Raw genomic sequence first — 21,660 nt, 5'->3', positions numbered from 1 at the left:
ACGTGATGCATGGTGTGTGATGAACGTGTGTGTGTGACACGTGACTGTGTGTGTGTGACATGTGACGTGTGGGGGGCAACACGTGACATGGGGGGGGTGCAAGCGTGTGGGAGGCCTTGCCTGAGGCCAGGGCTTTGCACAAGGCGGGGGCCTTGCATGAAAACGAGGCCTCACTGTGAGGGCACCCAGGCTTGGGCGGGAGGGGGGGGGTGGGGGGGGGGTGTACAAGTCCCGCCCACCGGATGTGCAACTAACGTGGCTGCCCCCATGTGCCCCGAACAAGCGTGGCCTCCTCCACGTGACTTCAGCAAACATGGCTGCCCCCATGTTCCCTCAACAAACATGGTGCTTTCATGTGCCCCAAACAAGGGTGGCCGCCTCCACGTGACTTCAGCAAACATGGCTGCCCCCATGCGTGCTGAAACATGGCAGTCCGCTGTGCCTTCAGCAAGCATGGGCGTCTCCATGTGCCCTAAGCAAACATGGCCGCTTCCATGTGACTTCAGCAAACATGGCTGCCATCATGTGCCGTCAACGAACACGGCAGCCCCGTGTGCCCTAAACAAACTTGGGCGCTTTCACGTGACCTCAGCAAACATGGCTGCTCCCGTGTGCCCTCAACAATCATGGCCGCCCAGTTCACCCAGCTCCCGCCTTGCCCGCCACCAACATGGCGCTGCCGGCCTCCCCCTTCCACCTTCCGTCTGCGCTCTGATTGGCTTCACTCCTCCCTCCCTTCCTTCTCATTGGCCGCCGCGCCGGAAGGGGCGGGGACAACCCCTCACAGCGCAGCATGGCGGCGGCCAGCGGGAGCGTGTCTCGGCTGCGCCGGTCCCGGCCGCTCCTCGGTGCCGGTGCCCATGGCCCGGGCCGGGCTCGCCGCGGGCCCGCAGCGGGGGCAGGGCCGGGGGAGTCCCGGTGCCGCGGCCCCGAGCGGCCCCGAGCGCGGCCGCAGGGCAAGGACCCGTTCCCAGGCCCCGCGCCCCTGCCCCGGGCCCGGCTGAGGCGGTTCCTGAGGGGCGGCGGGGACAGAGCGGTGAGGGGGGGGGGGGAGGTTTTGGGGTGATTTGGGGCAGTTTTGGGGTGATTTGGGGCAGTTTTCGTTTGATTTAGGGCACTTTGGGGTCAGTTTTGGGTGATTTGGGTTGATTTGTGTCAGTTTTGAGTGGATTTGGGTCAGTTTGGGGTTGATTTGAGTCAGGTTTGGGGTAATTTGTGCAGTTTTGGGTCAGTTTTGGTTCACTTGGGGGATTTGGGTCAGTTTTGGGTCGATTTGGGGTAATTTTGGGTCAGTTTTGGGTCGATTCGGGTCAGGTTTGGGTGATTTGGGGTAATTCTGGGTCAGTTTTGGGGTGATTCGGGTCAGTTTTGGGTCGATTTGGGGTAATTTTGGGTCAGTTTTGGGTCGATTCGGGTCAGGTTTGGGTGATTTGGGGTGATTCTGGGTCAGTTTTGGGGTGATTTGGGTCAGGTTTGGGTGATTTGGGGTGATTTTGGGTCAGTTTTGGGGTGATTCGGGTCAGGTTTGGGTGATTTGGGGTAGTTTTGGGTCAGTTTTGGGGTGATTCGGGTCAGGTTTGGGTGATTTGGGGTAATTTTGGGTCAGGTTTGGGGTGATTCGGGTCAGGTTTGGGTGATTTGGGGTAATTCTGGGTCAGTTTTGGGGTGATTCGGGTCAGGCTTGGGTGATTTGGGGTAATTTTGGGTCAGTTTTGGGGTGATTCGGGTCAGGTTTGGGTGATTTGGGGTGATTTTGGGTCAGTTTTGGGGTGATTCGGGTCAGGTTTGGGTGATTTGGGGTAATTTTGGGTCAGTTTTGGGGTGATTCGGGTCAGGTTTGGGTGATTTGGGGTGATTTTGGGTCAGTTTTGGGGTGATTCGGGTCAGGTTTGGGTGATTTGGGGTAATTTTGGGTCAGTTTTGGGGTGATTCGGGTCAGTTTTGGGTCCGTTCCCTCTCTCCCCAGCCCCGGGCCCAGGCCCCGCGGCTCCGGTGGTGCCTCAAGCGCTCGGTGCAGGGGGAGGAGGCGGCGGCTGCGAGAGCGGCGAGAACGGAGCTGCTGCTGCCGGAGGAACCGGGGTGGGGAAACCCCATTGACCCCATTGAGCCCCATTGAGCCCCATTGACCCCATTGACCCCATTGACCCCATTCATCCCCATTGAGCCCCATTGACCCCATTGAGCCCCACTGAACCCGATTGACTCCATTGAGCCCCATTGACCCCATTGAGCCCCATTGACCCCATTGAACCCCATTGACTCCATTGAGCCCCATTGACCCCATTGAGCCCCATTGACCCCATTGAGCCCCATTGACCCCATTCATCCCCATTGAGCCCCATTGACCCCATTGAGCCCCACTGAACCCGATTGACTCCATTGAGCCCCATTGACCCCATTGAGCCCCATTGACCCCATTGACCCCATTGAACCCCATTGACTCCATTGAGCCCCATTGAACCCCATTGACCCCATTGAGCCCTATTGAACCCCATTGACCCCATTGAACCCCATTGACTCCATTGAACCCCATTGAACCCCATTGACTCCATTGATCCCCATTGACCCCATTCATCCCCATTGAGCCCCATTGACCCCATTCATCCCCATTGAATCCTGTTTGATCCCCCTTGATCCCCATTAACCCCGTTGATCCCCATTAACCCCATTGACCTCGTTGATCCCCATTGAGCCCCATTAACTCCTATATCCTGTTACCCCCATATATGATTATCTCAACCAGTCCCGTGTCTCATTGCTCCCGTATGCTATTATGTCCTACGCCAACTTCACTCACATCCCATTACCTGCATATCCCATTATCCCAGCTATCCTTGTATCCCGTTATCTTCACATCCCATACCCCTATATGGCCCTATCCCAACCATCCCCATATCCCCTTGTCCACGTCCACAGGTTCCTAGAGCCTGACCCTGGGCAGGACACCAGCACCATCACCCAAGGGGACATCGTGGAGGCCGTGGACATCGCCAGCGCTGCCAAGGTGGGCGATGGGGACACTGGGGGCAATGGGGCCATTGAGGACACGTGAGGACACGCATGGGACACGTGTGACACGGGGGGGGCTCACCCATGTGCTTCTGTGTCCTCCCCCCCAGCACTTTGAGCTCCGCTTGGAGCAGTTCGGGCCCTACCGGCTGGATTACACCCGCAATGGGAGGTGAGGGACCGCCATTGTCACCCCCATTGTCACCCCCATTGTCACCCCCATTGTCACCCCCATTGACACCCCCATTGACACCCCCATTGTCACCCCCATTGTCACCCCCATTGTCACCCCCATTGTCACCGCCATTGCCACCGCCATAGTCACCGCCATTGTCACCGCCATTGTCACCCCCATTGTCACCCCCATTGTCAACCCCACTGACACTTTCATTGTCACCCCCATTGACACCCCCATTGACGCTTTCATTGTCATCTGCATTGACCCCCCACATTGACCCATCCCCATTGTCACCTCCCCCCCACCTTGTCCCTAATGCCCCCCTATGTCACCAATGGCTTCCCTTGTTCCCTCATTGTTACTGATGTCCCCTTTTGTCCTTTTATCCCTCAATGTCCCTTCCATCTAATCAATGTTTCACCCCCATTGCCCCCATTGCCCCATTGCCCCCATTGCTGCAGGCACCTGCTCCTGGGGGGCCGCCGGGGCCACGTGGCCGCTCTGGACTGGCAGACGAAGGAGCTGCGCTGTGAGATCAACGTCATGGAGCCCCTCAACGACGTGGCGTGAGTGCGACCTGAACCCCTTCCCACCCCATATCCACACGTCCCAGTGTTGCCGTACCCCATGCCCCATATATCCATACCCCATGTACTCTATGCTCTATATACCCCATACTCCATGTATCCCATACTCTATATGTCCCATACCCCATATGTTCCATACCCCATACCCCATACCCCCCATACCCCATACACCCCATACACCCCATACCCCATACACCCCATACTCCGTATACCGCATACTCCATACACCCCATACCCCATACACCGCATACCCCATACACCCCATACCCCATACACCCCATACCCCATACACCCCATACCCCATACACCCCATACCCCATACACCGCATACCCCATACACCGCATACCCCATACACCGCATACCCCATACACCGCATACCCCATACACCCCATACCCCATACACCCCATACCCCATACACCCCATACTCCATATACCCCATACTTCATATACCCCATGCTCCATATACCTCATATCACATATCCCATATACCCTATACTCTATATATTCCATATCTCATGTAGCCCGTACTCTATATACTATGGACCCCGTACACCGCATACCCCATATACCCCATACCCCATATATCCTATACTCCATATACCCCATACGCCCCGTACCCCGTATCCCCATACCCCATACCCACTATCCCCCATACCTCATATTCCCCATACCATCCATACCCCATATACCATATACCATACCCCATATCTCCAAATCCTATACCCCCTACCCCATATTCCCCCTACCCCATATACCCCGTACCCCACGTACCCCCTACCCCATATACCCCGTGCCCCGTATACCCCCTATCCCACCCCCCATACCCCATATCCCATAACCCGTATCCCACACCCTATGCCCCATACCCCCTGTCCCCCCCCCCCCCCAGCTGGCTGCACTCCGAGTCCCTGCTGGCCGTTGCCCAGCGCCGCTGGCTCCACGTCTACGACAGCCAAGGGCTGGAGCTCAACGTCCTCAAGAGCTTCCCCTGCGTCCTGCGCCTCCAGTTCCTGCCCTACCACTTCCTGCTGGCCACGGCCGTGCGTGCGGGGCTGCCCTGCTGGGGGGGCTTTGGGGGGCTCGCGATGCCTCCGAGTGCGTTGGGGCTGGTGCCGGGCGGGTTTCGAGGTCCTTTTGGGGTGCTTCGAGTTTCCTTGAGGGGCTTTTGGGGTGGTTTTGGGGTGGCTTTCGGCTGGTTCTCCGGAGCTTTTGGCTGGTGTTGGGTGTTTTGGGGACAGTTTGGAGTGAGTTTGGGTGCTTTTGGGGTGTTCTGGTTTGGTTTGGGGGGTTTTTTTGCAGTGCGTTTGGAGCGGTTTGGATGGCTTTGGGGTGGTGTTGAGAGAGAATTTGGGGGGTTCTGGGTGGTTTTGGGACGTTTTGGGGCCACTTTCAAGGGGTTTGGGGGTGTTTTGGGGCTGTTTGGGGCCACTTTCAAGGGGTTTGGGGGTGTTTTGGGTGGTTTTGGGGCTCTTTGGGGCCACTTTCAAGGGGTTTTGGGGGCAGAACGCCCAAGGCTTCCTGCAGTACCTGGACATCTCGGTGGGGAAGGAGGTGGCGGCGCTGAGCACCCGCGCCGGGCGCCTGGCGGTGATGGCGCAGAACCCGGCCAACGCGGTTCTGCACCTGGGGCACGGCAACGGTGAGCGGGGGGGGGGGACCCAAACCCCTTCAGAGCCTTGAACCCCCCCTTTAGAGCCCTGAACCCCCTCTTAGATCCAGGAACTCCCCCCAAAGCCAAAGCAGTTTCCTGCCCCCTTCAATCCCTCCCATTGCATGATCCCATGATCCCAAGGGTGAAGCCACCTCCCTGCTCCCATCCCATGGCTCTTGGCTGGGACATCCAAGTGAAGCCCAAGGCCTGGATGCTCTCGAAGGCCCTTCCAACCCAGCCCTTCCATGGGTGAAATCAAGCCCTGGATGCTCTTCAAGGCCCCTCCAACCCAACCCTCTCCATGACTCCATGACCCTCTGGGTCTGCCACCGCCTCCAACTGAACCCGAGGCCTCCATGGCCCTGAAGGCTCTTCCCAGCCCATCCCATCTCCCCCCAGGCACCGTGACCCTGTGGAGCCCCTCGGTGCCGGAGCCCCTGGTCCGTGTCCTCTGCCACCGCGGCGCCGTGCGGGCGCTCGCCATCGATGCCAGCGGCACGTAAGCGCCTGGGGCCCCTCCGCGTGTCTCCTATGGGGGCTATGGGGTGGCCGAGGGGGTGGCCTCCAGCGGGGTGTCCCCACAGGTACATGGCCTCGGCCGGCCTGGACCGCAAGCTCCGCGTCTTCGACCTCCGCACCTACAAGGCGCTCCATGACCTGGTGCTGCCGCTGGGCGCCGCTCACCTCGACTTCAGCCAGCGCGGGCTCTTGGCCGCCTCCTGCGGGGATGTGGTGCAGGTAAATCCCCCCCGTCCACACCTGGACCGAGACCTCGGGGGGCTTCAGGCCCCTTCAACCCATTCCATGCCCCTAGGGGTGAAACCAAGCCCCATGGTCCCTCATTGAGCCCCAAGATCTCAATGGCCTTGAGGGTCCTTCCAATGTCACCCATTCCATGCCCCTAGGGGTGAAACCAAGCCCCATGGTCCCTCATTGAAGCCCAAGACCTCAATGGCCTTGAGGGTCCTTCCAATGTCACCCATTCCATGCCCCTAGGGGTGAAACCAAGCCCCATGGTCCCTCATTGAACCCCAAGACCTCAATGGCCTTGAGGGTCCTTCCAATGTCACCCATTCCATGCCCCTAGGGGTGAAACCAAGCCCCATGGTCCCTCAGTGAACCCCAGCACCTCAATGGCCTTGAGGGTCCTTCCAATGTCACCCATTCCATGCCCCTAGGGGTGAAACCAAGCCCCATGGTCCCTCATTGAACCCCAGCACCTCAATGGCCTTGAGGGTCCTTCCAATGTCACCCATTCCATGCCCCTAGGGGTGAAACCAAGCCCCATGGTCCCTCATTGAACCCCAAGACCTCAATGGCCTTGAGGGTCCTTCCAGTGTCACCCATTCCATGCCCCTAGGGGTGAAACCAAGCCCCGTGGTCCCTCATTGAACCCCAAGATCTCAATGGCCTTGAGGGTCCTTCCAATGTCACCCATTCCATGCCCCTAGGGGTGAAACCAAGCCCCATGGTCCCTCATTGAACCCCAAGACCTCAATGGCCTTGAGGGTCCTTCCAATGTCACCCATTCCATGCCCCTAGGGGTGAAACCAAGCCCCATGGTCCCTCGTTGAACCCCAGCACCTCAATGGCCTTGAGGGTCCTTCCAATGTCACCCATTCCATGCCCCTAGGGGTGAAACCAAGCCCCATGGTCCCTCATTGAACCCCAAGACCTCAATGGCCTTGAGGGTCCTTCCAATGTCACCCATTCCATGCCCCTAGGGGTGAAACCAAGCCCCATGGTCCCTCATTGAACCCCAGCACCTCAATGGCCTTGAGGGTCCTTCCAATGTCACCCATTCCATGCTCCTAGGGGTGAAACCAAGCCCCATGGTCCCTCATTGAACCCCAGCACCTCAATGGCCTTGAGGGTCCTTCCAATGTCACCCATTCCATGCTCCTAGGGGTGAAACCAAGCCCCATGGTCCCTCATTGAACCCCAGCACCTCAATGGCCTTGAGGGTCCTTCCAATGTCACCCATTCCATGCCCCTAGGGGTGAAACCAAGCCCCATGGTCCCTCATTGAACCCCAGCACCTCAATGGCCTTGAGGGTCCTTCCAATGTCACCCATTCCATGCCCCTAGGGGTGAAACCAAGCCCCATGGTCCCTCATTGAACCCCAAGACCTCAATGGCCTTGAGGGTCCTTCCAATGTCACCCATTCCATGCCCCTAGGGGTGAAACCAAGCCCCATGGTCCCTCATTGAACCCCAAGACCTCAATGGCCTTGAGGGTCCTTCCAATGTCACCCATTCCATGCTCCTAGGGGTGAAACCAGGCCCCATGGTCCCTCATTGAACCCCAGCACCTCAATGGCCTTGAGGGTCCTTCCAATGTCACCCATTCCATGCCCCTATGGGTGAAACCAAGCCCCATGGTCCCTCGTTGAACCCCAGCACCTCAATGGCCTTGAGGGTCCTTCCAATGTCACCCATTCCATGCCCCTAGGGGTGAAACCAAGCCCCATGGTCCCTCATTGAACCCCAAGACCTCAATGGCCTTGAGGGTCCTTCCAATGTCACCCATTCCATGCCCCTAGGGGTGAAACCAAGCCCCATGGTCCCTCGTTGAACCCCAAGATCTCAATGGCCTTGAGGGTCCTTCCAATGTCACCCATTCCATGCTCCTAGGGGTGAAACCAAGCCCCATGGTCCCTCATTGAACCCCAGCACCTCAATGGCCTTGAGGGTCCTTCCAATGTCACCCATTCCATGCCCCTAGGGGTGAAACCAAGCCCCATGGTCCCTCATTGAACCCCAGCACCTCAATGGCCTTGAGGGTCCTTCCAATGTCACCCATTCCATGCCCCTAGGGGTGAAACCAAGCCCCATGGTCCCTCGTTGAACCCCAAGATCTCAATGGCCTTGAGGGTCCTTCCAATGTCACCCATTCCATGCCCCTAGGGGTGAAACCAAGCCCCATGGTCCCTCGTTGAACCCCAGCACCTCAATGGCCTTGAGGGTCCTTCCAATGTCACCCATTCCATGCCCCTAGGGGTGAAACCAAGCCCCATGGTCCCTCGTTGAACCCCAGCACCTCAATGGCCTTGAGGGTCCTTCCAATGTCACCCATTCCATGCCCCTAGGGGTGAAACCAAGCCCCATGGTCCCTCATTGAAGCCCAAGACCTCAATGGCCTTGAGGGTCCTTCCAATGTCACCCATTCCATGCCCCTAGGGGTGAAACCAAGCCCCATGGTCCCTCATTGAACCCCAAGATCTCAATGGCCTTGAGGGTCCTTCCAATGTCACCCATTCCATGCCCCTAGGGGTGAAACCAGGCCCCATCTCCCATCATTGCCCCCCCTAAATGTCATGGGTGACCCCCCCCAAAAGGTCTACAAGGAGGTGGTGAAGGAGCTGCCCACCCAACCCTACCTGTGCCATCGGCCACCGCGGCCACCCAGCGCCCTGCGCTTCTGCCCCTTCGAGGACGTCCTCGGCGCTGGGCACGCTCACGGCTTCACCAGCATCTTGGTGCCAGGTTGGTGACACCCCCACCGCCACCCATGGGTGCTAAAGCGGGGCTCGGGCACCCCGAAAGCTCCCTTTGACCCCCCCGTTTAGGGGCTGGTGAAGCCAACTTGGACGCGTTGGAGAACAACCCCTATCGCAGCCGGCGGCAGCGGCAGGAGTGGGAGGTGAAGGCGCTGCTGGAGAAGGTAACTCTGGGGGGGGACCCCAAAAGGGGTGGGGGGGACCCCGGAAGTGAAGCTGAGCTCTGAGCCCCTAAGGGTGATGCTGGTGGCGCTCCCCATGGGGCTGAAGGGGCCTCTGAACCTATGGGAGACGCCTCCAAAGCTCCTTGTGAGGAGCACAAAGTCCTTGGCACTGCCCCAGAATTGCTTCTTACCCCCCTGAATGTGCTTCTGCCCCCCCCAAGGTCTTGTCTGACCCCCCCCCAAACCCCATCCTGACCCCCTCAATACCTCTTGGGGCCTCCGCAAAGCTCCTTCTGACCCCTTAAATCTGCTCTTATGACACCCCCAAAACCCCTTTGTGACCCCCAAAACCCCTTTGTTCCCCCCTAAAGTTGCTTCTGACACCCCTACATTGATTCCTTCACCCCTAAATCTGCTTCGGGTCCCCCCAAACCCCTTCCTGATGCCCCCAAGATGCTCCTCACCCACCCTACCTCTGTTCTTAGGACCCCCCCCAAACCTCGTTGTAACCCACCCCAACCCCTTTGGGACCCCCTTAGTGACCCCCCCACCCCCTTTGTGCCCCCCAGATCCCTGCGGAGCTGCTCACGCTGGACCCATCCCTGTTGGGCCGCACGGACACGGCCACCCTGCAGCAGAAGCGGGACGAGCGCATCCAGCGCCTGGTACCAGCGTGATGGGAACGGGGGGAGAACACCCCCAAAACCGCCCTTTGTGGGGGGGCAGCACCCCCATAACCCCCCCCCCCCCGATGGCTTCTGCAACCCCCCCGTAGGGCTTCGACCCCCAGGCCAAGGCCAAGTTCAAGCCACGGCACCGGCTGAAGGGCAGCAGCGGCCTCCATCGCAAGAAGAAGGTGGCCCATGAGGAGCAAAGGGTGAGTTTTGGGGACCCCCCCCAGCTCCCCCCATTCATTTCATGGGGTCCCCATGACGTGATCCACACCCCCACCCCCCCCCCCCCCCCCAAGGCTGTGATCCAGCAGAGCGTGGAGCAACGGGAGCAGGAGAGGAAGAGGGAGAGGAAGGAGAAGAAGAAGATGGGGGCTCCCCCCACCCCCAAGCGTGGGGCCCTTGAGCGCTTCAAGAGATAACGTGGGGAGGGGGACACCCAAGGGGGGTGCGGCACCAGATTGGGGTTCCCCAATGGGTGTCACCCCCATATTGGGGGTCCCCAGTGGGTTCCTCCACCCCATATTGGGGGTCCCCAGTGTGGTAGCCCCCCATTCTAGGGGTCTCCCAATGTATGGGCGTCCCTATTATGGGGGCCCCTAGTGTTGTTTCTCCACCCCCATATTGGGGGTCCCAGTGTGTCCTGTGTCCACCCTCCCATACCAGGGGTCCCCACTTTGGGTCACCCCCATTACGGAGGTCCCCTGTGTGCCCCCCACCCCATATTGGGGTCCCCCCCCACTGTGGGTGTCCCCAAATCCCCTTTATTAAAGCCTTTTAGTGCCACCCCCGTTGTCCCTTTGTCCCCTTTATTGACCACAGGGGGCACAGAACAGGACCAGGTTGTTCCAAGCCCCATCCATTGTGCCCTTGAAGAGCATCCAGACCTTCTCCATCCAACCCACCCCAGTGTCCCCCTACCCTCATCCTAGTGTCCCATTGAGCTCTTCCCATTGGAAGCCCCAACTCCTCATCCCATCCCTCCATCCATGTCCAGGGCTCTTGGAGCCCTTTGAGGCACTGGGAGCTGCTCTAAAGTCTCCATAGAGCCTTCTCCAGGCTGATGTGCTCCAGCCCTTGGAGCTTCCTCTGGACCACACTTTGGATCCCATCTCTGGTGCTGGTGGACCCCTCGATCCCAGTGTCCATGGTGCTGATGGATCGATCCCGCTGTACATGGCGCTGATGGACCGATCCCAGTGTCCATGGTGCTGATGGACCGATCCCAGTGTCCATGGCGCTGATGGACCGATCCCAGTGTCCATGGCGCTGATGGACCGATCCCAGTGTCCATGGCGCTGATGGACCGATCCCAGTGTCCATGGCGCTGATGGACCGATCCCAGTGTCCATGGCGCTGATGGACCGATCCCGCTGTCCATGGCGCTGATGGACCGATCCCAGTGTCCATGGCGCTGATGGACCGATCCCAGTGTCCATGGTGCTGATGGATCGATCCCGCTGTCCATGGCGCTGATGGACCGATCCCAGTGTCCATGGCGCTGATGGACCCCTTGATCCCGCTGTCCATGGTGCTGATGGACCCCTTGATCCCGCTGTCCATGGTGCTGATGGACCCCTTGATCCCGCTGTCCATGGTGCTGACGCTGTCCTTGCGCACCCTCGGCCCCACACAAGTCCCCTGGACAAGGGCTGATCCCTTGGGAAGCAGCAGCACCCCCTTGGCTCCAGGCGCCCGCTCCCTCGTCACCACCCTCCGCCCGCCCTCGCCGCCATCACCCGACACCTCAACACCCCCAACAGCCTCCCCCAGGCCCCGCACCCCCTTCCCCCCCGCCTCAGCACCCCCCAAACCCTCCTCATGTCATCGGGGCGCAGGCGGTGCGCGCTGAACAGCACCTCCCCATAGCAGCACCCGTCCAGCGGCACCCGCATGGCGCCCGCCACCCGCGCCGAGTGCCGCGGGGCCACGCCGGCGCGACGGGCGCACAGCCCGACCCACACGTCCTCGGGGGTGACGAAGGGGACGTGCGGGGCGGCCGCCAGCACGGCCAACGCCGCGGCGCGCGATAGCACGTAGGCCGTGCCGCTGCAGTACGGGGGGAAGCGGCCGGACGGGTAGAGCGCGGCCGGGACGTGGTGCGGGCTCAGCGGGTCCCTGTTGGGGGGCACCCACCAGTGCACCCGGCCCAGGTAGAGGCGCGCGGGCAGCGCGGGCGCCCGGAGGTGCCGCGCCAAGGCGGGGACGTTGACGAAGACGTCGTCGTCGGCCTTGAGCAGGAAGCGGGCGCCGGGGCAGCGCGAGGCCGCCCAGCGCAGCAGCAGCAGCGTCTTCACGGTGAGGGTGCTGTAAGCGTCGGGGAAGGCGCCCTGGAGCACGTCCCCGTGGCGGAGCGACTCCTCCCGCAGGGCCTGCGCGGGCACCGACGGCGGGGGCAGCCCCAGCACAAAGATGGTGCGGGTGGAGGGCGGCCAAGTGGGCGTTTCGGGGGCGTTTTTAGGCGTTTTGAGAGCGTTTGCAGACGTTTTGGGGGCGTTTGCAGGCATTTCGGGGGCGTTTTTCGGTATTTCAGCTGCCGTTTTGGGCATTTGAGGGGCGTTTTGGGGCATTTCGGTAGCGATTTCAGGCGTTTCGAGGGCATTTTTAGGTATCTGAGCTGCGGTTTTGGGCATTTCGGGGCCGGTTTCGGGTGTTTGAGGGGCGTTTTGAGGCATTTTGGGCGCGATTTCAGGCGTTTCGGGGGCGTTTTGAGCAGCCGTTTTGGGCATTCGGGAGGCGTTTTGGGGTGTTCCGGGGCTGTTCGCGGGCGTTTTGGGGGTGTTTTGTGCCGTTTGGGGGCGTTTCGGGGGTGTCGTACCCCCCCACGTGTCCCGCACGGCTTGGCGCTGCGCAGCGTGAGCCGCGGCGCTGGGCACCAGCACCAGCAGGAACGGGGGGTTCGGGCCACAGGGCTCCGGCGACAGGAGGATGGGGATGGAGGCGGGGTAGGTGGAAACGTTGGTGAGGGGCAGGAGCTCGGCGCCGTCCGACCCTACTGAAACGCTTGCGTCAAGCGCAACGCCGGCGGCGTTCGAACGCCCGGCACCGTTCGAGCGCCCAGCACCGCCGGCGCCTATCGCTCCGCCGGCAGCGCTCGCCCCGTTTCCCAGCGCCGCCCCGCTCCCGCCGCTCGCCGTCCCCGCGCCGCTCCCGTCGCCACCGTTTCCCGCTCCCGTTCCCTCTCCGGCCCAAGCCGCCATCGCCGCCGCCAGCAGCTCCTCTCCGCCGCCCCCCCCCGCCAGCCCCAGCCCCAGCAGCGCCAGCACCAGCGCCGCCGCCCGCCCCGCCCAGCGCCGGGCACGCGAGCAACGGCGCCGCATCGCGAACGGGAACGGGAGCGCCCGAACGGGAAAGGAACCGCCCGAACGCTTCCAAACACCCCCCCCCGCCCGTTCCCGTCACACGGTACCGGGGAGCCGCGGCCGGGGCGCGCCCGGCGACGGGAGGGAAGCGTGTGATTGGTAGAGAGAGCGGGGGGGCGTGGCTAGTGGGAGCGCTAGGATCCGAGGACCAATACGGTTAGGGGGCGGAGCTTAGGTTCTGGGGGCGGGGCTTGGCTGGCTACGGGAGCTGAGGGCTGCGAGGAAGGAGGCGTGGCTTAACGTTAGAGGGCGTGGTTTCATCAGCGAGGGGCGTGGCTTTGCGCTCGGCGCGGGGGGGGCGTGCGCATGCGCGGAGGGTGGATGGGGCGTCGTTTCCGCGTTACGCCACCGGCGGAGGGGGCGTGGCCTGGGCCTGCGGCGGCGGGAGGCGGGAGGAGCGGTGAGGGGGGGGCCTGTGGGGTCTCTGTGGGGTTTAGGGGTGTCTCTATGGGGTTTGTGAGGTGTCTGTGGGGTATAGGGGGTCTCTGTGGGGTTTAGGGGTGTCTCTATGGGGTTTGTGAGGTGTCTGTGGTGTTTAGGGGGTCTCTGTGGGGTTTAGGGGTGTCTCTATGGGGTTTGTGAGGTGTCTGTGGGGTATAGGGGGTCTCTGTGGGGTTTAGGGGTGTCTCTATGGGGTTTGTGAGGTGTCTGTGGTGTTTAGGGGGTCTCTGTGGGGTTTAGGGGTGTCTCTATGGGGTTTGTGAGGTGTCTGTGGTGTTTAGGGGGTCTCTGTGGGGTTTAGGGGTGTCTCTATGGGGTTTGTGAGGTGTCTGTGGTGTTTAGGGGGTCTCTGTGGGGTTTAGGGGTGTCTCTATGGGGTTTGTGAGGTGTCTGTGGTGTTTAGGGGGTCTCTGTGGGGTTTAGGGGTGTCTCTATGGGGTTTGTGAGGTGTCTGTGGTGTTTAGGGGGTCTCTGTGGGGTTTAGGGGTGTCTCTATGGGGTTTGTGAGGTGTCTGTGGTGTTTAGGGGGTCTCTGTGGGGTTTAGGGGTGTCTCTATGGGGTTTGTGAGGTGTCTGTGGTGTTTAGGGGGTCTCTGTGGGGTTTAGGGGTGTCTCTATGGGGTTTGTGAGGTGTCTGTGGGGTTTAGGGGTGTCTCTATGGGGTTTGTGAGGTGTCTGTGGGGTTTAGGGGGTCTCTGTGGGGTTTAGGGGTGTCTCTATGGGGTTTGTGAGGTGTCTGTGGGGTTTAGGGGTGTCTCTATGGGGTTTGTGAGGTGTCTGTGGGGTTTAGGGGGTCTCTGTTGGGTTTAGGGGTGTCTCTATGGGGTTTGTGAGGTGTCTGTGGTGTTTAGGGGGTCTCTGTGGGGTTTAGGGGTGTCTCTATGGGGTTTGTGAGGTGTCTGTGGTGTTTAGGGGGTCTCTGTTGGGTTTAGGGGTGTCTCTATGGGGTTTGTGAGGTGTCTGTGGTGTTTAGGGGGTCTCTGTTGGGTTTAGGGGTGTCTCTATGGGGTTTGTGAGGTGTCTGTGGTGTTTAGGGGGTCTCTGTGGGGTTTAGGGGTGTCTCTATGGGGTTTGTGAGGTGTCTGTGGTGTTTAGGGGGTCTCTGTTGGGTTTAGAGGTGTCTCTATGGGGTTTGTGAGGTGTCTGTGGTGTTTAGGGGGTCTCTGTGGGGTTTAGGGGTGTCTCTATGGGTTTTAGGGGGTGTCTGTGTTGTTTGGGGGGGTTATATGGGGGTCTCTGTGGGCCGGGCTGGGGTTGGGGCTCCCATGGGCTTCCTGCCTCCCCCCCCAGCCCCCACCATGGCCGAGCAGATCCAGAAGAAGCTTCAGGCAGAGCTGGAGAAATACCAACAGCTGCAGAAAGGTGCCAAAACGCGCTCCTTTCATCCCCAACCCCCTTTAGTTCACCCCGGCATCCCCCCATGGCACCCCAAAACCCTTCATTTAATCCAGCCCCCCTCATTTCACCCCAAACCCCCTCATTTCACCCCAAACCCCCTCATTTCCCCCAAACCCCCCTCATTTCACCCCAAAACCCCCTCATTTTACCCCAAAACCCCCTCATTTTACCCCAAACCCCCTCATTTCACCCCAAACCCCCTCATTTCCCCCCAAAACCCTCATTTCACCCCAAAACCCCTCATTTCACCCCAAAACCCCCCTCAGTTTTACCCCAAACCCCCTCATTTCCCCAAACCCCCTCATTTCACCCCAAACCCCCTCATTTCACCCCAAACCCCCTCATTTCACCCCAAACCCCCTCATTTCACCCCAAACCCCCTCATTTCCCCCCAAACCCCCCTCATTTCACCCCAAACCCCCTCATTTCACCCCAAACCCCCTCATTTCCCCCCAAACCCCCTCATTTCACCCCAAACCCCCTCATTTCCCCCCAAACCCCCTCATTTCACCCCAAAACCCCTCATTTCACCCCAAACCCCCTCATTTCACCCCAAACCCCCTCATTTCACCCCAAACCCCCTCATTTCACCCCCAAACCCCCTCATTTCCCCCCAAACCCCCTCATTTCCCCCCAAACCCCCTCATTTCACCCCAAACCCCCTCATTTCCCCCCAAACCCCCTCATTTCCCCCCAAACCCCCTCATTTCCCCCCAAACCCCCTCATTTCACCCCAAAACCCCTCATTTCACCCAAAACCCCCTCATTTCACCCCAAAACCCCCTCATTTCACCCAAAACCCACTCATTTCACCCCAAACCCCCCTCATTTCACCCCAAACCCCCTCATTTCACCCCAAACCCCCTCATTTCACCCCAAAACCCCCTCATTTCACCCCAAACCCCCTCATTTCACCCCAAACCCCCTCATTTCCCCCCAAACCCCCTCATTTCCCCCCAAACCCCCTCATTTCCCCCCAAACCCCCTCATTTCACCCCCAAAACCCCTCATTTCACCCAAAACCCCCTCATTTCACCCCAAAACCCCCTCATTTCACCCAAAACCCACTCATTTCACCCCAAACCCCCCTCATTTCACCCCAAACCCCCTCATTTCACCCCAAAACCCCCTCATTTCCCCCCAAACCCCCTCATTTCACCCCAAACCCCCTCATTTTACCCCAAACCCCCTCATTTCCCCCCAAACCCCCTCATTTCACCCCAAACCCCCCTCATTTCACCCCAAACCCCATCCTCTGCACCCAAACCCCTCCCTCTCCCCCCCGGGGTGCCCCTGGCATCGCCCTGGGCTGGGGGGGTCCCCCCTGACCCCCCCCGTTCTCGGGTCCCCCCCCCAGACCTGAGCCGGGCCGTGGCCGCGCGGCAGAAGCTGGAGGCGCAGCTGACAGAGAACAACATCGTCAAGGAGGTGAGAGACGGCCGGAAACAGCCAAACCCCCCCCCAAAAACACCCCAAAACCACCCCCTAAACCCCCCCAGAAACACTCCAGCCCCTCCCGAAACACCAAAAAATACCCCCAACGCTCCCTAAAACACCAAAAATGCCCACCAAGCCCCCTAAAACGCCCCTAAAACAACCAAAAATGCTCTCCACGCCGCGGAAAGCGTCCCTAACCCCCCCCAAAAATGCCCCACAACCACCCTAAACCACCAAGAAACACCACCCAAACGCCCTAAACCACCCACAACCACCCGAAAACACCCAAATGCATCTCTCAAGCCCTCTAAAATACCCCCAAACACCCGAAACCACCCCAAAGTACCCCCAGACCACCCCTAAAACGCTCCAGAATACCCCCGAGCCTTCTGAAACACCCAAAACTCTCCTGAACCACCCCAAAACCCCCATAAACCACCCCTAAACCCCTCTAAATTCCCTAAGACGCCCCTGAGCCCCCAAACGCTCCCCTTAACCCCCCCCAAACCCCCCCAGGCTCCCTAGGACACTGCCTAAAAGCCCCTGAACCCCCTAAAAGCCTCCAAACCCTGACCGCAGAAAATGCGTCAAACACCCAACCCCCCCCCCAAAATCCCCCCAAAAGTGCTCTCTGTGCCCCCCCCGCAGGAGCTGGAGCTGCTGGATGCCACCAACACCATCTTCAAGCTGCTGGGGCCGGTGCTGGTGAAGCAGGAGCTGGAGGAGGCCAAGAGCACGGTGGGGAAGCGGCTGGAGTACATCACGGGAGAGATGTGAGTGCGGGGGCATGATCCCGGTATCCATGGATCCGTGGTGTCCGAGGGTCCCGGTATCCATGGATCCTTGGTGTCTGAGGGTCCCGGTATCCGTGGCTCCGGTATCCATGGCTCCATGGTGTCCGAGGGTCCCGGTATCCATGGATCCTTGGTGTCCGAGGGTCCCGGTATCCATGGCTCCGGTATCCATGGCTCCATGGTGTCCGAGGGTCCCGGTATCCGTGGCTCCGGTATCCATGGCTCCATGGTGTCCGAGGGTCCCGGTATCCATGGATCCGTGGTGTCCGAGGGTCCCGGTATCCATGGATCCTTGGTGTCTGAGGGTCCCGGTATCCGTGGCTCCGGTATCCATGGCTCCATGGTGTCCGAGGGTCCCGGTATCCATGGATCCTTGGTGTCCGAGGGTCCCGGTATCCGTGGCTCTGGTATCCATGGCTCCATGGTGTCCGAGGGTCCCGGTATCCATGGATCCTTGGTGTCCGAGGGTCCCGGTATCTGTGGCTCCGGTATCCATGGCTCCATGGTGTCCGAGGGTCCCGGTATCCATGGATCCTTGGTGTCCGAGGGTCCCGGTATCCGTGGCTCTGGTATCCATGGCTCCATGGTGTCCGAGGGTCCCGGTATCCATGGATCCTTGGTGTCCAAGGGTCCCGGTATCCGTGGCTCTGGTATCCATGGCTCCATGGTGTCCTAGGGTCCCGGTATCCATGGATCCTTGGTGTCCGAGGGTCCCGGTATCCGTGGCTCTGGTATCCATGGCTCCATGGTGTCCGAGGGTCCCGGTATCCATGGATCCTTGGTGTCCGAGGGTCCCGGTATCCGTGGCTCCGGTATCCATGGCTCCATGGTGTCCGAGGGTCCCGGTATCCATGGATCCTTGGTGTCCGAGGGTCCCGGTATCCGTGGCTCTGGTATCCATGGCTCCATGGTGTCCGAGGGTCCCGGTATCCATGGATCCTTGGTGTCCGAGGGTCCCGGTATCCGTGGCTCCGGTATCCATGGCTCCATGGTGTCCGAGGGTCGCGGTATCCGTGGCTCCGGTATCCATGGCTCCATGGTGTCTGAGAGTCCTGGTATCCATGGATCCTTGGTGTCTGAGGGTCCCGGTATCCGTGGCTCCGGTATCCATGGCTCCGGTATCCATGGCTCCATGGTGTCCGAGGGTCCCGGTATCCGTCGCTCCGGTATCCATGTTTCCCTGCTCCCACAGCAAGCGCTATGAGCAGCAGATGCAGGAGCTGGAGCGGCGCTCGGAGCAGCACCGGGACACGCTGGGGAGGCTGCAGCAGGAGCTGCAGCGGGGACAGGGCAAGGGATGAGGGGGGGCGATGGGGACACCCCTATGGGGGACATCCCCCTATGGGGACCCTTCTATGGGGGGTCTCCCCCCCCAGGCCCCAGTGCTCCTTTAATAAAGGGTTAAAGCTTGTTCCGTGGGGAGTGATGATTGGGACGTGCGTGTGCTGGGGGTCACGGCTGTGGGGACACAACGGGAAGTGCCAGCCCCCATACCCCGTACCCCATACCCCATAGCCCATACCCCATACCCCATACCCCATATCCCATACCCCATACCCCATACCCCATATCCCATACCCCATACCCCATATCCCATACCCCATACCCCATACCCCATATCCCATACCCCATACCCCATATCCCATACCCCATACCCCATACCCCATATCCATATCCCATACCCCATACCCCATATCCCATACCCCATACCCCATATCCCATAGCCCATACCCCATACAATCCCATACCCCATACCCCATACCCATATCCCATACCCCATACCCCATATCCCATATCCCATACCCCATATCCCATACCCCATATCCCATATCCCATACCCCATACCCCATACCCCATACCCCATACCCCATACCCCATATCCCATACCCCATATCCCATATCCCATACCCCATATCCCATACCCCATACCCCATATCCCATATCCCATACCCCATACCCCATACCCCATACCCCATATCCCATATCCCCATATCCCATATCCCATATCCCATACCCCATACCCCATATCCCATACCCCATACCCCATACCCCATATCCCATATTCCCCATACCCCATACCCCATACCCCATACCCCATATCCCATACCCCATATTCCCATATCCCATACCCCATATCCCATACCCCATACCCCATATCCCATACCCCATACCCCATACCCCATATCCCATATTCCCATATCCCATACCCCATATCCCATATCCCATATCCCATACCCCATATCCCATACCTCATATCCCATATTCCCATATCCCATACCCCATATCCCATACCTCATATCCCATACCCCATATCCCATATTCCCATATCCCATACCCCATATCCCATATCCCATATCCCATACCCCATATCCCATACCCCATATCCCATATCCCATATCCCATACCCCATACCCCATACCCCATATCCCATATTCCCATATCCCATACCCCATATCCCATATCCCATACCCCATACCCCATATCCCATACCTCATATCCCATATTCCCATATCCCATACCCCATATCCCATATTCCCATATCCCATATCCCATACCCCATACCCCATATCCCATATTCCCATATCCCATACCCCATACCCCATACCCCATATCCCATATTCCCATATCCCATACCCCATACCCCATATCCCATACCTCATATCCCATATTCCCATATCCCATACCCCATACCCCATATCCCATATTCCCATATCCCATACCTCATATCCCATATTCCCATATCCCATACCCCATATCCCATATTCCCATATCCCGATATCCAATTGACCCCCGCGGCCCCGCTCCCCCCGCCGCAGCCTCCGCGGCACCATCGAGTCGCGGCCTCCGGCAGCGCAGAGCGGCCGCGCAGGCGCGCTTTGGTATGCGCCGGGACGCGGTGGGGCGGAAGTGGACGTCAGAGCGGGCCGGCGCGGCGGGAGGTTTGAATCGCGCGGCGCCGGTGCGGGCCCCGGTGTGACGTCACGAGGAGCGGTGTGAGGTCATCATGCCCCGAGCCAAGCCCTCGGCCCCGCGGCGCAGGAGAGCCCCTGAGAGCCCCCCCCCGGAGACCCCGCGGCGCCGCCGTGAGTGACCCCACAGGGGCCCCTCCTAGGGACCTATAGGGACCCCCCATAGGGACCCATAGGCACCCCCCATAGGGACCCAGAGGGACCCATAGGGACCCATAGAGACCAATAGGGACCACCCATAGTGATCCAGAGGGACTCGTAGGGACCTATAGGGACCCCCCGTAGGGACCCGTAGGGACCCAGAGGGACCCCCCATAGGGACCCATAGAGACCAATAGGGACCACCCATAGTGATCCAGAGGGACTCGTAGGGACCTATAGGGACCCCCCATAGGGACCCATAGGGACCCCCCATAGTGATCCAGAGGGACTCGTAGGGACCTATAGGGACCCCCTATAGACACCTATTGGTGCCCCCCATAGGGACTCCCCATAGGGACCCATAGACAGCCCCCTTAGAGACCCATAGACGCCCCCTATAGAGACCCAGAGGCACCCCCTACAGACACCCGTTGGTGCCCCCCATAGGGACTCCCCATAGGGACCCATAGACACCCCCCATAGAGACCCAGAGGGACCCATAGACAGCCCCCTTAGAAAGCTATAGACAACCATAGACACCTCCTATAGAGACCTGTAGGGACCCATAGACACTCCCCCATAGAGACCTGTAGGAACCCATAGGCACCCCTCATAGAGACCCCATGGAAACCCATAGACACTCCCCATAGAGACACATAAGCATCCCCCATAGGGACCCATACAGACCTACAGGCAGCCCCCCCCCCGAGACCCATAGGGACCCCCTATAGACACCCCCCGTAGAGACCCCCTTACCCCCCACTATGCACCCTCCTATGGCCACCCCCAATGGAATCCCCCTATGGACCCGCCCCCCTCCCAACCCTATAGCTCCTCCCTGCCCTATAGCTCCCTCCCTTCACCCCCCCATGTCCCCCCCTGCCCGCAGGGTTCCGGCCCGGCAGGCGGGCGCTGCAGGAGATCCGGCGTTACCAGAGCAGCACCCGGCTGCTGCTGCGCGCAGCGCCCTTCGCCCGCGTGGTGAGAGCCCAAAACAGCCAAAACCACCCCGAAACAGCCTCAAACGGCCCCGAACACCCCCGAAACACCTTGAAACACCCCCAGAACACCCTCAAACATCCCCAAAACAGCCTCCAAACAACCCCAAACACCTTGAAACACCCCAAAACACCCCCGAACGCCATCAGAATGGCCCCAAACACCCCCCAATGCCCTCAAAGCACCCTCAAACACACCAAAACAACCCCCAAACACCCCTAAACCAGCCTTGTCACCCCCCCATGGCTTTGGATCCCCTTCCCCCTGCCATGTGGGTCCCCCCATGCTGCCCCCCCATATCCTCCCATGGGCTCCCCATGCTTGCCATGTCCCCCGTACCCCCCATAACCCCCATAC

The 21,660-nt window shown here is 59.9% G+C and overlaps 3 protein-coding genes across 3 annotated transcripts; all 3 read left to right on the top strand.

Annotated features, from left to right (window-relative positions):
- Positions 1–793: 793 nt before the first annotated feature.
- On the top strand, positions 794–10,534 carry WDR46 (WD repeat domain 46; the record flags this gene model as incomplete). The annotated part of the gene is made up of 14 exons (XM_080636285.1): positions 794–1,036; positions 1,967–2,079; positions 2,917–3,004; positions 3,120–3,181; positions 3,649–3,753; positions 4,666–4,816; positions 5,280–5,415; positions 5,827–5,926; positions 6,012–6,165; positions 8,766–8,913; positions 8,997–9,091; positions 9,661–9,756; positions 9,867–9,968; positions 10,062–10,534. 14 exons carry the CDS (start codon positions 794–796, stop codon positions 10,182–10,184), a joined length of 1,716 nt encoding a protein of 571 aa, XP_080492411.1. The 3' UTR covers positions 10,185–10,534.
- Positions 10,535–13,447: 2,913 nt separating this feature from the next.
- PFDN6 (prefoldin subunit 6) lies at positions 13,448–18,603 on the top strand. Its single transcript, XM_080636281.1, has 5 exons — positions 13,448–13,524; positions 14,856–14,927; positions 16,321–16,391; positions 17,049–17,173; positions 18,387–18,603. Exons 2-5 carry the CDS (start codon positions 14,864–14,866, stop codon positions 18,493–18,495), a joined length of 369 nt encoding a protein of 122 aa, XP_080492407.1. The 5' UTR covers positions 13,448–13,524; positions 14,856–14,863; the 3' UTR covers positions 18,496–18,603.
- Positions 18,604–19,461: 858 nt separating this feature from the next.
- On the top strand, positions 19,462–21,650 carry LOC308231141 (uncharacterized protein). Its single transcript, XM_080636280.1, has 2 exons — positions 19,462–20,277; positions 21,194–21,650. The coding sequence occupies exons 1-2, from the start codon at positions 20,199–20,201 to the stop codon at positions 21,523–21,525; spliced, it is 411 nt and encodes a 136-aa protein (XP_080492406.1). The 5' UTR covers positions 19,462–20,198; the 3' UTR covers positions 21,526–21,650.
- The last annotated feature ends 10 nt before the right edge of the window (positions 21,651–21,660 follow it).

Source organism: Psittacula echo, assembly GCF_963264785.1.
Source record: "Psittacula echo genome assembly, chromosome: 31".
Lineage (NCBI taxonomy): Eukaryota > Metazoa > Chordata > Aves > Psittaciformes > Psittacidae > Psittacula > Psittacula echo.
The sequence above is the reverse complement of the archived record's forward strand: the minus strand, read 5'-3'. Positions and strand labels throughout refer to the sequence as shown.

Bases quoted from the DNA above. Each gene is read 5' to 3' on its own strand.
- PFDN6 (XM_080636281.1), top strand. From the start codon at position 14,864: ATGGCCGAGCAGATCCAGAAGAAGCTTCAGGCAGAGCTGGAGAAATAC. The intron at 16,392-17,048 runs GTGAGAGACGGC...CCCCCCCCGCAG, and splicing joins AGAACAACATCGTCAAGGAG to GAGCTGGAGCTGCTGGATGC. The intron at 17,174-18,386 runs GTGAGTGCGGGG...CTGCTCCCACAG, and splicing joins GAGTACATCACGGGAGAGAT to CAAGCGCTATGAGCAGCAGA.
- LOC308231141 (XM_080636280.1), top strand. From the start codon at position 20,199: ATGCCCCGAGCCAAGCCCTCGGCCCCGCGGCGCAGGAGAGCCCCTGAG. The intron at 20,278-21,193 runs GTGAGTGACCCC...CCCTGCCCGCAG, and splicing joins GGAGACCCCGCGGCGCCGCC to GGTTCCGGCCCGGCAGGCGG.